General features: G+C 30.3%; 5 protein-coding genes across 5 annotated transcripts, besides 3 other annotated features; 3 read left to right on the top strand and 2 right to left on the bottom strand.

Moving 5' to 3' along the window:
- Nucleotides 1-336: 336 nt before the first annotated feature.
- TVAGG3_0380620 (uncharacterized protein) lies at nt 337-1608 on the bottom strand (the record flags this gene model as incomplete). The annotated part of the gene is made up of 1 exon (XM_001583218.1): nt 775-1605. One exon carries the CDS (start codon nt 1603-1605, stop codon nt 775-777), a length of 831 nt encoding a protein of 276 aa, XP_001583268.1.
- Nucleotides 1609-1786: 178 nt separating this feature from the next.
- Nucleotides 1787-2915, top strand: TVAGG3_0380630 (Clan CE, family C48, Ulp1-like cysteine peptidase; the record flags this gene model as incomplete). The annotated part of the gene is made up of 1 exon (XM_001583217.2): nt 2188-2874. The coding sequence occupies one exon, from the start codon at nt 2188-2190 to the stop codon at nt 2872-2874; it is 687 nt and encodes a 228-aa protein (XP_001583267.1).
- A 54-nt stretch (nt 2916-2969) lies between these two features.
- Nucleotides 2970-3665, bottom strand: TVAGG3_0380640 (pre-mRNA cleavage required for polyadenylation; the record flags this gene model as incomplete). Its single annotated transcript, XM_001583216.1, has 1 exon — nt 3165-3665. One exon carries the CDS (start codon nt 3663-3665, stop codon nt 3165-3167), a length of 501 nt encoding a protein of 166 aa, XP_001583266.1.
- Nucleotides 3666-5899: 2234 nt separating this feature from the next.
- On the top strand, nt 5900-8728 carry TVAGG3_0380650 (protein kinase protein; the record flags this gene model as incomplete). The annotated part of the gene is made up of 1 exon (XM_001583215.1): nt 5900-8509. One exon carries the CDS (start codon nt 5900-5902, stop codon nt 8507-8509), a length of 2610 nt encoding a protein of 869 aa, XP_001583265.1.
- A 303-nt stretch (nt 8729-9031) lies between these two features.
- Nucleotides 9032-9833: a mobile genetic element.
- A 668-nt stretch (nt 9834-10501) lies between these two features.
- Nucleotides 10502-10538: a mobile genetic element.
- A 96-nt stretch (nt 10539-10634) lies between these two features.
- On the top strand, nt 10635-11175 carry TVAGG3_0380680 (RNA polymerase II transcription regulator recruiting protein; the record flags this gene model as incomplete). Its single annotated transcript, XM_001583214.1, has 1 exon — nt 10635-11132. The coding sequence occupies one exon, from the start codon at nt 10635-10637 to the stop codon at nt 11130-11132; it is 498 nt and encodes a 165-aa protein (XP_001583264.1).
- A 2668-nt stretch (nt 11176-13843) lies between these two features.
- Nucleotides 13844-13978: part of a mobile genetic element that runs on past the window's edge.

The raw sequence follows: 13978 nt of genomic DNA on the forward strand, positions 1-13978 counted from the left end.
TTTATCGGCAAAGCTATTGCAAAGCTAATGCATCAAAATCCAAAGACTTTTCAAATTCCCTGTAAATACATCAAATGATAGACAATAAAACTCCATTTATTTTGCATGTATTTCATGTGCGAATCGTGATGAATATCAGTATTATGAACAATCTGTCCACTTATTAGTAAATCAATTTAAAATTCGAGTCCTATCAATATTTATACCAGATTGATTTGCAAAGATGGATAACCAGCTGGAAATAGATCAAAATACTCCATGAAAAATTTACTGTGTCTCAAATAAGACGTAAATAAAATATATTTTTACTATTTCTTCTTTTTATAAAGTTTTATGCAACCAATAGGTAAAATACTTGAAAGATAGATCGCTTTCGAGCTAAAATGCTTGACTTTTTATTTCCAAAAAAAATTGAAATTTTTATTTATAAGCATTTTCAATTCTCAAAGCCAATAATATAGTTTTTCTTAATGAAATAAGGGAAATAAAATTTTTTTTGGAAAAATAAAAAGTCATGAAAATAGACATTATTTTGATATTTACATACTTCTGAAAAAATGTTGTCTCTTATCAAATAGAATTAGAGATTTTCTGTTCAAAACTGATAAGTGAATCGTCAAGCAATATCTCTCCCCATTCAAGCTATCTCAAAATGGTCAAAAACAACTACCTATTTTCAATTCATGTAATCAATTGAGAGATTATCAATTTCTTTTACATCCCACTTATTACCTATACAAAAGGATTTAACCTGTTAGATTCAAGCTCAATTATCTAAAATTGATTTCCGTAAAATTTTCTCATTCTATGCATTGATGGATAATTGAGATCTCTAGGGTCTGGTAATAATTTGAGCTGTTCTCCAATTTTGCTTGGATCTTTGTCACACGTTTCGTAGATTGCTTTCTGAATATTCCTTCTTCCATGAGAAACTTTCTTTTGAACGTTTTGATTTTTCGAAAAGAAGAACTCTGATTGCATAAAAATTGATCCTTTGATCTTCTTCTCTTCGGTCAACGAATCGAGAATCATTTTCTTCATCTGACTTGAATCAAATGTATTTAACTGTGAGAATATCTCTTCGTCAGATTGTTTCAACCTGAAATTATCTGGATCAACGCTTGATCCATTTGATTTTACCCCTTGTTCGAATTTTGGTGTTCTAGGTGTAATAAGTTGTTCGCTTGATGGGTCCTTGAACATTTCCATCTGTCTCTTTTTCTGCTGGGCATCTTCTTCTTGTTTTTGTAATAGACTTTCGAAAGCAATTTTTGATTGTGTATGTATTTGCTTTGCAAGGTTCACGCGAGAAACTTCGTTATGCAATTCCATTTCAACGTTCTCACGGTGAGAGGCTGTATTAATTACGTTGAGTTCTTGTTTAGAAAATCCAATTGCTGTATTGGAAAACATATGATTCGAATCGAATGTCCTTTGAGTCATTTCTACTGGAATTTGTCGATTATTGAATAATTCTTTTTTTCTACGTCTTGGAAGAGAAGTTGTTTCAAGAAAAAGCCAAGGAACCTGTTTGAAATCAATGTTATTCTTTAATCCAAGGGTTGGTGAAGAGTTTTGAACAGAAATACTACGCCTATGAGTCATAAAATTTTTGTTGATTTTGAATCGATTTTATTTTTGATAAGATAATGTTGAAAATACATAATACGTCATAATAACAAATTTTGACGAATACAAAATTGAGTCAACTTTTGAATGATTTGAGCACAAAACACGTTATAATTCAAAAATATTAAATAAAAGTGACAATAATTTTAGAGGAGATTCAGCTTTTTGTCACCGATTTTTATCCAACACTTGGATTGGATATGAGGAGTTAGAGATAGACTATGAAATTTTAATTATCCAAAGAAATCATCATCTATTTTTACTTCTTGGCTTAGGCACGACTATATTTGAACATGATCTTGATTGACGCTCAAATGGTTTTTTAGTTTGTAAGATATTTATGCCATTTATGGCAATTTCTGGAAAAATTACTGGATTTGTTCTATATTTATTTGTGTTTTTTGAAACCTAATCCGTTTGATAATGCAGTTACTACATGATGAGATTATGGTAGGAATAATACAATGAAGGTATAAATGTTGAGTGATTTTTTGATTGAGCAATTTTTATTGTGGGTCAGACACCCGCCATCCCCAACCTTTCGAAATTTTTCAGTTGATGTCTTGCAATTTTCTCAAAAATTTATTGTATAATATTGAGATGGAGCAAGACACCAACGAGTCAACAGTTCTATCAGCTAGCAGGATTAATTTTCTGTATCAAGAATCCACTATAAAGCCGAAACCAAAAATATCTTTCGAATTTTCTGACTTAAATTGTCTTGCACCTACACAGTGGCTCAATGATGCAGTAATCAACTCTTACATGAATCTTATGAAATCCAAAACATCAGAAAATATTGGCTCAACAAATACATTCTTTTATGCAAAGCTAGAGAGAGATGGACCCGAATCAGCTGTTATGTGGGAAGGCATTAAAGGTGAAAAATTAAATATCTACGAAAAATTTTTAATTCCAGTATGTTCAGGAGCTCATTGGATCTTAATTTGCTGTGATTTTGTTCAAAATGAACTTCAAGTATTAGATCCGCTTGGAGGTATGTACCATTCCAAAGCAAACACAATTAACGGCTTTCTTTCATACCAAGGAATTCCTACTCTACCAGTTAAACATCCACGAGTACCTTCTCAACACAATGGATACGATTGCGGCGTTTTTCTTTTGTCAAACGCACGTTGCCATTTCTTTAATAACGGTATATATAATTTCTCTCAAGGTGATATTCCTAATATGCGTAGAAAAATCAAACAAGAGTTGTTGGATTGTGTTTCAAACAAAGACTAATAAATATATTATATTATTGTTTTATTTGTTATATAAAGGCCTTATTTCCTTAATTGTACTCTTTTGTTTTTTCTAATTTAAATGAGTTTTGTAGGTTTCTATTATTTCTGATAGTTTTTTTTCTGGAAATATGCTATTGATTGAAAAAATATGAAAAATAAGTAAAAAGGAAGTGAAATTTTCTAGAACACAGGTTTTTATTAGAATTAAATTAATGTGATTATACAAAAACAAAAAATGAAAATAAAAATTATACATACATATCTTTACATGGTAACAAAACAATATGACTAATTTTCTTTTTCAATTCTTATATCATCAACCCACTTCGGATGGGCAAAGAGGCATCTTGGACCATCTGGGCAAAATCCTGCAAGATAATTGAGACATATCGCATCACGAGGCGTGTGCTTTCTATTGCATTTATCTCCATGCTTACAAAATCCACTATTATAATATTTACATTCTGTTCCTATTCTATCTGTTAATTCATGCCGGAAAATGCATTCAAACTTGTTCGAACACTCATGGAACTTTTCCCAGAATTGACATTTTTTCATCTTATCGATGTTATACTCATGAAGCGATTGACAACGGTCTCCATGTACACAATGTGTGTTTATCCATTTATCACAAACAACCTGATGAAAGTTATTTTTTTCATTCCTTGAAAGATTTGAGATATAATTTTTGAGATCTCTTTCTTCATTTTCATCTACTTCTCTCAGCACGGGTTCAAATTTGAATTCAAGGTTTTGCTGTTGGTTTTGCAGGTTGTGGAAGTACCACATCAATTTTTATGATTGAAAATTTTTGAAAAATTTGTCAAAATTTTTATAATTTTGGAGAACAATTTCAATTTATAGAACATAATTTCTGAGGAACCACCTTAATGAATATAATATATAAGCTATACAGGATATTTACAGCATGGAATCTTATGACAATTTGAAAATAGTGAATGAAATATTAAATTATCTAACGCCATCCTTAATGGTTGCGCTGAATTCAATTTAAATAGTTATAATGAATCAGTCTGCTTCTCTTATGCGGTGGAATATATTGAGAAAATAACCCCAAATTTAAATCCAATGACAAATTTAACATGTACACGTGTACAACATATTCCATTCATCTATTTGGCTTACATATATAGTCATACACAAAAAGGGGGGAACTCATTTTTTAGACCAAAAAAGTGGCACCTGAGTATATTGTTTCTGCTTTATCTGATCATTGAAACGGAATTGATCCACGTTATTAGTATGAAACAATGATATAGTAGGGACTAAAGAATATTAATATTACAAAAACCCAATTATTCGATGTTCAACTCATCATATCTTGCATTAAAGTTGATACCTTTATTTATTCGAAATATTACAACAATAGCAACCTTACGTATTACCAATGATAGCCAGAGTACTATTTTGGCATAAAAAAATTAAAACGATATTAAGACAACAGATTGACTAGTCATTCTGGTATAGTATCATGCATACTACCAGGTGATAAAATCTCAAATATCTTATCTTAACTTCCGTTTGATTATGAGATACAGATCTAATGTTGCTTGTTTTGTAGCCATAGTCACTAGCTGATAACATTATTATGATAGGGAGACTAAATGTGCGAGTTTAATATACATTTGATTCAGATTTATTATCGAAAATCAAATCACAATATATATCTTGAACTCATCTGTTAATAAAATCATGATATTATTGATTGTTTTCTGGATGTTTACAATATTTTCTAAACATGTGAGGATAATCCTTAATTTGAACCAGAAATAATTTTAAATTGCTAACAATGGATGGTTATCTATATAGAATAATATATTATTTTTGATAGTAAACTATGACTGATTTATAATTTAGGAATATATACTTCTTTTCTATATCTTTGAAAAATAGTTATATGATTTTGCTGTATAAGTGATATATTTTAATAGAAATATTATAGAATAACAAAAATAAAAAGGTTTTATCGATTTATAACACAATGAAAAAGGTTTATTTCTCTCTAAATTATAAATTTTCAAAAAAATTAACCTCATTTTTCCAAAAAAAAATCGAGAATTGAAAAAACGTTATCATTTTCTAGAAAATTGCATAGGCTTTTTCTAAAATGGAAAAAATTTGGAGAAACTCACCAAGGAGAACTTCATTCTAGGTGTCAAAAGCAATTGCTATCAGTCAAAAAAACCTCGAAAATTTTAAATATTGATATCGATTTTCATCAATCACTTAAAATCTTTTGTTTGCAGTCGATGTTATCACATATTATTAAATTCTAATATACTTGAACATACTACAAATCGTTTTTGAAACTTATCAACATTTCGCGCAATTTAACAATACTGCAACTCTCATACACAGTTCCCATTACCACAGTCTCATTTTAAGAAGAAATGATTAATAAAATCTAAGATCTAACGATTTAATTACCCAATTCGAATAATTTTTTTAATTATAAATACTTATTTGTGCATGCTTTATATTCAGATGTAGAAAGAAAAACGAATAAAGTGTTACTTCAGAAAAATACCTGAAAGCACCCTAATCAATAAACAATTTACTTTTTTAGCATCGAATTTTGCTCGTCTTGAGCCATATTTTTCGTTTAATTTTCATAATACGATAATACATATGGGTTATCAAGTAAAATATGGATATTTTAGAAGATGATAATATATCTCGAAATCAAACGAAAGTCATTCTATGAGTCCATACACACTATTACTATACTTCATATGTCAAGCATAATGGGAACAATTTTGGTCGATACCTTTGTTGTCGACGAAGTTCTCCACCTTTTCATACACAAAATTAAATTAACCAATTTTTGAATTCAAGTTACGATTATAATCAAAACCAAGAGTATTGCTAGGAAAACTAAAGGAAATCATCAGTTTTCTGGTGGTTCATCCTATCACTAATAACAACACAATACGAAGAGGTTGAAATTTATTTTTTTTTATATTTTTTTATCGTTTCAGAATTTTTTTTTTAGGTTTTTTTATATGACGACTGCGCAAGAGATCTTAGCTGATGTGAAACCATATTTATGCAGCCTAGAAGATTTCGATCTTGTCAAAAAGATTGGCGAGGGCGCTTTCGGACTTGTTTATCTCGGAATTCACAAAAGAACGGGCTTAAAGTGTGCTGTGAAGAAATTAATCACTGACGAGCTTGAAGGTAATGAACTCGTGTACTTTTGTCGCGAAGTTAAAATTCTTGCTTGCTGCCATTCCTATTTTTTAGTCCCATTATTAGGATTTACTTACACATCTCCTTATTTAATCATAACAGAATTTATTGAATGCGGAACACTATTCTCAGCTTTACATCATAAACCAGGTTCTCCAAATCTTACAAATACAGAAAAATGCGTCATTGCGATGTGTATTGCACATGGAATGATGAATCTTCACAAAATGAAAATCATACATAGAGACCTTAAATCTCTTAATATTCTCTTAGACAATAGACATCTTCCAAAAGTTATTGATTTCGGTATCGCGCGTTTTAAAGATGATTCAACGAATTTAGTAACACAACAAATAGGTACAACACAATGGATGGCTCCTGAGCAATTGATGACAGCTACATATACAAATAAAGTCGATGTATACGCATATGGAGTTCTTTTATGGGAAATTGTATCAGAAGATATACCATTTAGAGGTTTTACAGGCGTGCAGATTGCAATTCAAGTCGCAGAAAGAAATTCTCGACCAAAAATTACAGATAATTGTCCGAAAAAGCTGAGACAGCTTATAGAACTCTGCTGGCATAGAGACCCAGAGAAAAGACCATCATTCAAACAAATCTTTCATTCATTTGCTACTCATAAAGTCGAATTTCCAGAAACAGATCCAAATTACGTTGACGAGATAGTTCAATTCATTAACCAAGTTGAGAACAGCAAACAAGAAGATTTGTACGCTCCTCTTTCAACAAGAATGCCAATTCCTCCTGAACAATTAAATCAAATCAGAATGCAAAGCGAAAACTCCGAACAACAACAGCAACAAATACAGCCACAAACAGCAGCATTACATACACCACCTCCTCCTTACCAAGGACCTTCAATGCAAGTAAATAATCAAGAAATGCTCAGAAATCCATTGGCTCCACTAATGGTGCCCGCTCCTGTGATTAATAATAGCAGTATTGTACTTCCTACGAATAACAATCCAACTTTAATAGAAGATAACGACTCAGATTCGGATTCTGACGAAGAAGAGGACGATCTTGAGTACAGTAGGTCTATATTTGATGGATTAGATAAAATCAATAAGAATAATGTCCTACAGTTCTATGATTCCATAAAACAAAATTTTGAATTTTCTCCATCCGCCAAAAAACGCAAAATCTGCGTCGAAGCAATTTGCAAACTAGCTGAACGTGATCCAGACCTGATGAATCCTCTAACAGATATACATATTTTCGAAATTTTACCTTATGATAATTCGAAATTGTTTGTTTACTTATCCAGAATCGTTTCGGCAATGATGTCCGTGAAGCCAAGTGCGATAACACCAGAACTATCCCAGAAAATTGCACAAATGGCCGACAAAAACACCGCAGAAGTTTTACATTTGTTTTCCAAGTTCGCTTTGATCGCCAACAAGCACAAACAGGCCTTCCAAATTATCAGTCCGTTCCTTGCTGTCTCTTCGAGCTATTTAAACCGCGGATTTACCCAAGATTTCGTCAGAATCCTCGTTTACCTTCTAAACATCAACAGCGCCTTCGCCGCCGAATACAGAACATACACATCCGATCTGTTTAAGCATCTCCTGAAGTTTGGCTCTTCAGAAGATATCAAATTTGTATTTGACTGCTTAACTCAGCTCGGAAACGTCCTTCCACCCGTACAACCCGATATCCTCGAAGCGCACATGAAATCAGAGCATTTACACTCACTTCTCCTCTACATTATCAAAAATTCAATTAAACCGTCGGGAGAAATGATTTCGACACTTTTACAATTGTCATTGACAGACAATTATGCTCTATGTGCTATATGTTCTATAGCTGAGAATCCTGCCGGTGCCGTTTTGATTCTTATGAACAAACAATGGCTTGATCCAAGTTACGACACAATTTGTGCCCTGAAAATTTTCTTGTCAATTTTAGTTGTTCCAGCGATGAGGCCAGCCATTTCTGAGTTGGAAGGAATACCAGAGTTATTGACGAGAGTAAGCAAATCTAATGTTCCTGAACTACTTATTTTGATTTCTTCTGTTTTCGGAAAAATGAGTATTACATCGAATTTTGTTGAAAAACTTTCTTCTTCAACATTTACTTCGACGTATTTGCAGGCAACTGTTGTAACTTCTAGAGCGGATTTGGTACACGCGGGATTAGTTGTTGGAGCGGAAATTGCTAAAGGAGCTTTCTGTCCTGAACTTGTAACTCTCTGCCAAGTTGTGAATCATTTTGTTGTGAATCAATGCGACGCAACAGAAAAAGCTGTTTTGACTGCGGCTGTTTTGATGAACTACAGCGAGTGTAGACAGGCTTTCGTCAACTACGGACTGAAGAATGGAATTGTTAATGCTGCGGTTAGTCCTCAATATGAATCTATTAAGAATGATATTATTGCTCAATTATCTGCACTTTAATATTATTTTATTTTTTTTTCTTGTTTTGTTTTGTTTATATTTTTTTATTATTTATTAGTACTAAAAAAGCACTTTTATTTAGTTGTTTTGTTACAAATGAAGATATATTAACACTACATCATTGTTTTCTTGTTTGGATGCACTAACAATCCATTGCATTGAATCAATTTTGAGTATTTACAAGATTAAAGCAAGATTCCTAAGAATCTTAAAGTGTTCACATCAATATACAATTTCCTAACGCAAACTTTGTGGTACTTCAAAGAAGAACACTATTATACAATTTTCTTAATATGAAAGCTTGATATCTTTATACAACTGCTCAAAGTTCTCTAGATAATTAATTTTTTTTTGAAAAAATTTTAACAATTCGTTCATGATAAGTTTGTTAACATTGTTGTATTGAATGGAGTTGTATTTCTGTTATATGTCTATGATAATGATGTTTTGATATCAAATATGTATCTCGTGTTATAATGGATAACATTTGACATAAATCATTACACCGGAAATTGTCCATCAGAGTAGGGGTAATTTTAGCTAAAAGTGACACGCCTGTAAAAAGTGACACACCCGTGAAGGGTGTGATTACCGATCGGTAATTTCGACAGTTTAGAATTTAAAATTTTTTATGGAACTGTTGCGAGTTTCATAAAGAATTTAAGGAATATAAGCAAAGATTTGAATCAAAATTTTAGACCTAAGCCGCTCGATTCGCTCGCGGCTTCCGCGAATTACAGATCAGCAAAGATTTGAATCAAAATCTTCGAACTAAGCCGTTCGCTTCGCTCGCGGCTTTCTTTATTATTTTAAATTTGCATATTTCCATCAAAAGTTCATAAGGTAAAAAATTTCGTTTATTTTTACTAAGAAAAAAAAGGTTTTTGATAATAAATTTATTTTATTTCGAAAAAGTAGCAATAATCGTAAAAGGGTATTGATAGGCTTGCTAAAGTAACTAATTTTAGCTGTCAAATACTTTTGTATTTTGAAGTAAATTAGTATAAATTTGTTTTTACTTTTATTTCGAAAAAGTAACAATAATCGTAAAAGGGTATTGATAGGCTTGCTAAAGTAACTAATTTTAGCTGTCAAATACTTTTGTATTTTGAAGTAAATTAGTATAAATTTGATATTATTTTAATTCCCTTTGAAAACCTCAATTTTCCATACAGAGGGAACGGGAATAGCATCCAATATTCCCTGAGAATGGTTGCGCATTCTCAGTTCCCTCTATATTTCGAACGAAGCTCTCATCGGTCTTTTTTTTTTAATACTAAACGTTTTTTTCCCCTGTCACTTTTAGCTAAAATTTGGGTTTGCCTTGTCCATCATAAGCAACTTCAAAATTGAGAAGAAAAGCAAATCGATCATGATTGTTATAATTTAAATGAAGAAGTAATTTAAAACGATTTTATTTATGATCAAATTTTATATATTTTTTTGGATCAAATCCATTTTAATAGAATTTATATACTATTCATCTATTAGTAAACACTACCGTATATTATTTTTTAAGCTATCTTATTTTTTGAACTTTTATTCAAATCTTTGGTCGCAAGAAGAATTGCATGATAAATAAAAACATTTAATCAAAGTCAATTTTATTTTTCATATTCAAATGGACTGAGTGTTAACATTTAACATTTTTTGCTAATTGTCGTCAAAAATTAGGCGTAAAGCAAAAATTGATATTTCATATGGTTTTATGATAGATAAGCATTATATTCCCACTCATTATATTCGTAAATTTTGAGGTTTATCATTCGCTTTTAAGATCATTGAATTTGATTTTTATATAAAATAGTTATATATTAGAAAATAATATGAGTTTATGTGATATTATTTTTCAGAAGATTTCATTCTATATGCCTATGAAAAGTACTCTCAAAACTAACTTTTTCCTAATTATAATTAAATCTAGAATATTGTATTATGCTTAGTATTATTTCATTTTTCTCATTCAATTTAGAATTTACAAATGTCAAAAAATTGAGAGCTGTCACTTTTGATGAATTTCTGTTTATTACACTGCCCACTTCTCAAATTTAATTTTGAGACCTTAATATAACGGCGCTCTGACAATTTTGACGTAATACCATTTTTTTTTCGGATATATATAGTCATGTCAGAGAAGAAGTTAAGAAGTAACCACACTCCAAAAGCCAAATGGTCATATAAGGAAGATCAGAGACTTATAGAGGCCGTTAACAAGTATGGATTTATTAAATGGAACGAGATAGCGAAATATGTTGGTGAATGTCGCAATGGAAAACAATGCAGAGAACGCTGGCTATTTAATTTATCGCCAGATATCAACAATGCCCCGTGGGATAGGGAAGAAGATGAAAAATTAATAAAATTACATGGGAAATATGGAAATAAATGGGCAACCATCTCAAGATACTTAGAGGGTAGATCAGCAATCAAAGTAAAAAATCGGATGAAAACCCTCTCCAAAAAGATGTGCTTAGAATGCAATATCAAACCTCATGAAGAAAAACCAAAGCCGATCATCATAGATTATCCAAAAGAAACTCATAAGATATATGATGCAGCGTTTGATTTTTCTGCATTTGACAATATAGATGAAACATTTCCAGAAAATTTTAAATTTGAATAATTAAGGTATTGTTATAAGTCACTTAGTTATATTAAATGCGTTTATTCTAAAAAATTATTTTTTGTCACTTTTAAAATTGGACTGCTTCATTTCGTTTCAGAATTTTACTGATATTGACCATTCTGAGAGCAGCGATAATGTTGGCCAATACTCAGTCTCTTAAAAAGTTAGGCTTTTCAGAATTTATCACAAAAGTATTTACAAATTGAATGCTTCGGAGTATTCAAAAAGTGCCATTCGGATAACTCAAATCTGATTTTTGCCTGTTCTGCCAAATGGATTCCACGTTAATAAGACGACAAATAAGCTATATATCCTATTATTTCTTATAAACTCCAATCAAAATCAGAAAAAGTGCCTTTTATCGTGAAAGATATTGTAATTACAAATAATGCGCTATTTGAGTCAGTAATAATTCAAACCAATAAGAGAGAACACCCTCTCAATACATGTATTATGAATCCACTGTTTCAAATTTCATGTATATTGTTTAATTTCCTGTTTTATTGTCAATAGACTTTTTTTTACTTTCAGACTTAGAAATCGTTTTCGTAAGCTCCAAATAGAATATTTATTTTATTTCAGCCTTAATTTTTACAATAATCATTAATTCGATGCAATTTGTATTATTTCATAATTATTATTTTTCGAATTTTTATTAATTTTTTATTATCTTATGATTATTCCAATTTAAAATCATTCATCTTTTTACTCTGTTATTACATATTCAGTATTTATCCACAATAAATTCATTTTAGTATTGTATTTTAGTCAGATTTCGACGCAAATTTCATCTACATCTTAACATTATTAACTGTCATTCAATTAAATTACATTTTCTTGATAATATTTATTATTATTTTTTTATATTTTATTCGACAATGTACTATCTTTTTATAGAAATATAATTACCTATCGGACTATTACGACATTCTGAACTTTTTGGTATTAGGCTTTTTGTTTCCTTTCATCATTACTTCATTTTACATTTTCAATTCTATTCAAAAATTGAATTAATCGTGTATCGTTATCGTCTTTATCATGGATCTGTTTTATGGAGAGTAGTATATGAGTGCGGGTTTAGTGACTTTTTTTGTTACATCTATATATAGACGATGCATTAAAATATAAATCATAGTAGTATATGTGGAAGTGTTGTGTACGTAGTATATGTGGAAGGATTGTGTACCTTTTTTTGTAACATCTATATATAGACGATGCATTTATTTATAAATCATTAAAAAATTAACATTAATTTTAAAATAATTTATTTTTTTATCTTTTATAAAAGAAACTATATATAGATGATGTCAGATATTCCGCGATTAATTAAACATTGTTTAAATCCTGAATGGGTTAAACTTCAATTTAAAAATGAAGATTGTGAATTATTAAATGAATATGAAAGCCAAAATAAGCTAATGAGGTATAAATATAATGATAAAGAATATTTAATTTCATGGAATCAATGGAGTCATAATCAAAGACCTCATAAACGAGAAGAAGAAATTGAAAATAATGAAATGGAAATCATTGATGACATTAAAGAGGATGGAATTCCTAAATTTTGTAGAAAAACCTTTAGAACTAAGTTAGGAGCATATAAACGTAGAGTATTAAATCCTGAATATCTTAAACATCAATTTAAAAAGGAAGACTGTGAATTATTAAACGTTAATGATTATGAAAATGCAAAATCAAAACTGAGATATAAATATATTGGAAGTGATGAAAGATGCAAAGATAAAGATAAAGTTTATACAGTTTCATATAATAACTGGCACACGTTAGGGATTAGAAAACATTTAGGAGATTATGGTAAAAGTTCTGAATTCTTTAAATCTAGTATATACGAGAGAGTAAAAGAAATTAGATATAATTATCATTCATGAATGAAAAATAAACTTTAAAAATTCATGTCTTACATTTATGAATAATTTATTTTTATTTTGTATGAAACCGATTTTAAAAATAAATGAAACAGAGGAGGAAGAAATAAATGAAAGTGAAAATGTTCAACAAAAAATAAACGTTGTTAAACCAATAATTAATATCCCTATCAAGTTTCGTAAATGCTTTGTCAATACTTCATCGTATATGTTTTGTCATGATTTCATTGTAATGAGCGTAAACTCTATGTCAAACATGAACGTAAATGCTTTGTCAAAACTAAACGTAAACTCTATGTCAAACATGAACGTAAATGCTTTGTCAATACTTCATCGTAAATGTTTTGTCATGATTTCATTGTAAACACTTTGTCAATACTTCATCGTAAATGCTTTGTCAATACTTCATCGTATATGTTTTGTCATGACTTCTTCGTAATGAGTGTAAATGACCCAAAAATAATGTTTACGTTAATGGTTTTAGGTTATTCAATAAAGAATTATTTTTGAAGAACTGAAGGTGTCACCATGTCACCATGTGTCACCGGGTTAATTAACTTCTCTTAAAAATGATGACAACATGACATTTTGACAACAGTCCAGGAAATATATTTCATCGTTAATGTTTTGTCATGATTTCATCGTAAATGTTTTGTCAAAACTAAACGTAAACACTTTGTCAAACATGAACGTAAACTCTATGTCAAACATGAACGTAAATGTTTTGTCATGATGATTTCATCGTAAATGTTTTGTGAAGAATATAGCAACCGCCGGAATTCAGACGGTTGTTTTTTTATACGAAATTCACGCAGGATTAATGAGGAAGGCACTTATGAATTATTTTTGAAGAACTGAAGGTGTCACCATGTCACCATGTGTCACCAGGTCATTTAACTTCTCTGAAAAAATGTGACAACATGACATTTTGACAACAACATGGGTTATTCAATAATT

The sequence above is a fragment of the Trichomonas vaginalis genome, chromosome V (assembly GCF_026262505.1).
Source record: "Trichomonas vaginalis G3 chromosome V, whole genome shotgun sequence".
In the NCBI taxonomy this organism is placed as follows: Eukaryota; Parabasalia; order Trichomonadida; family Trichomonadidae; genus Trichomonas; species Trichomonas vaginalis.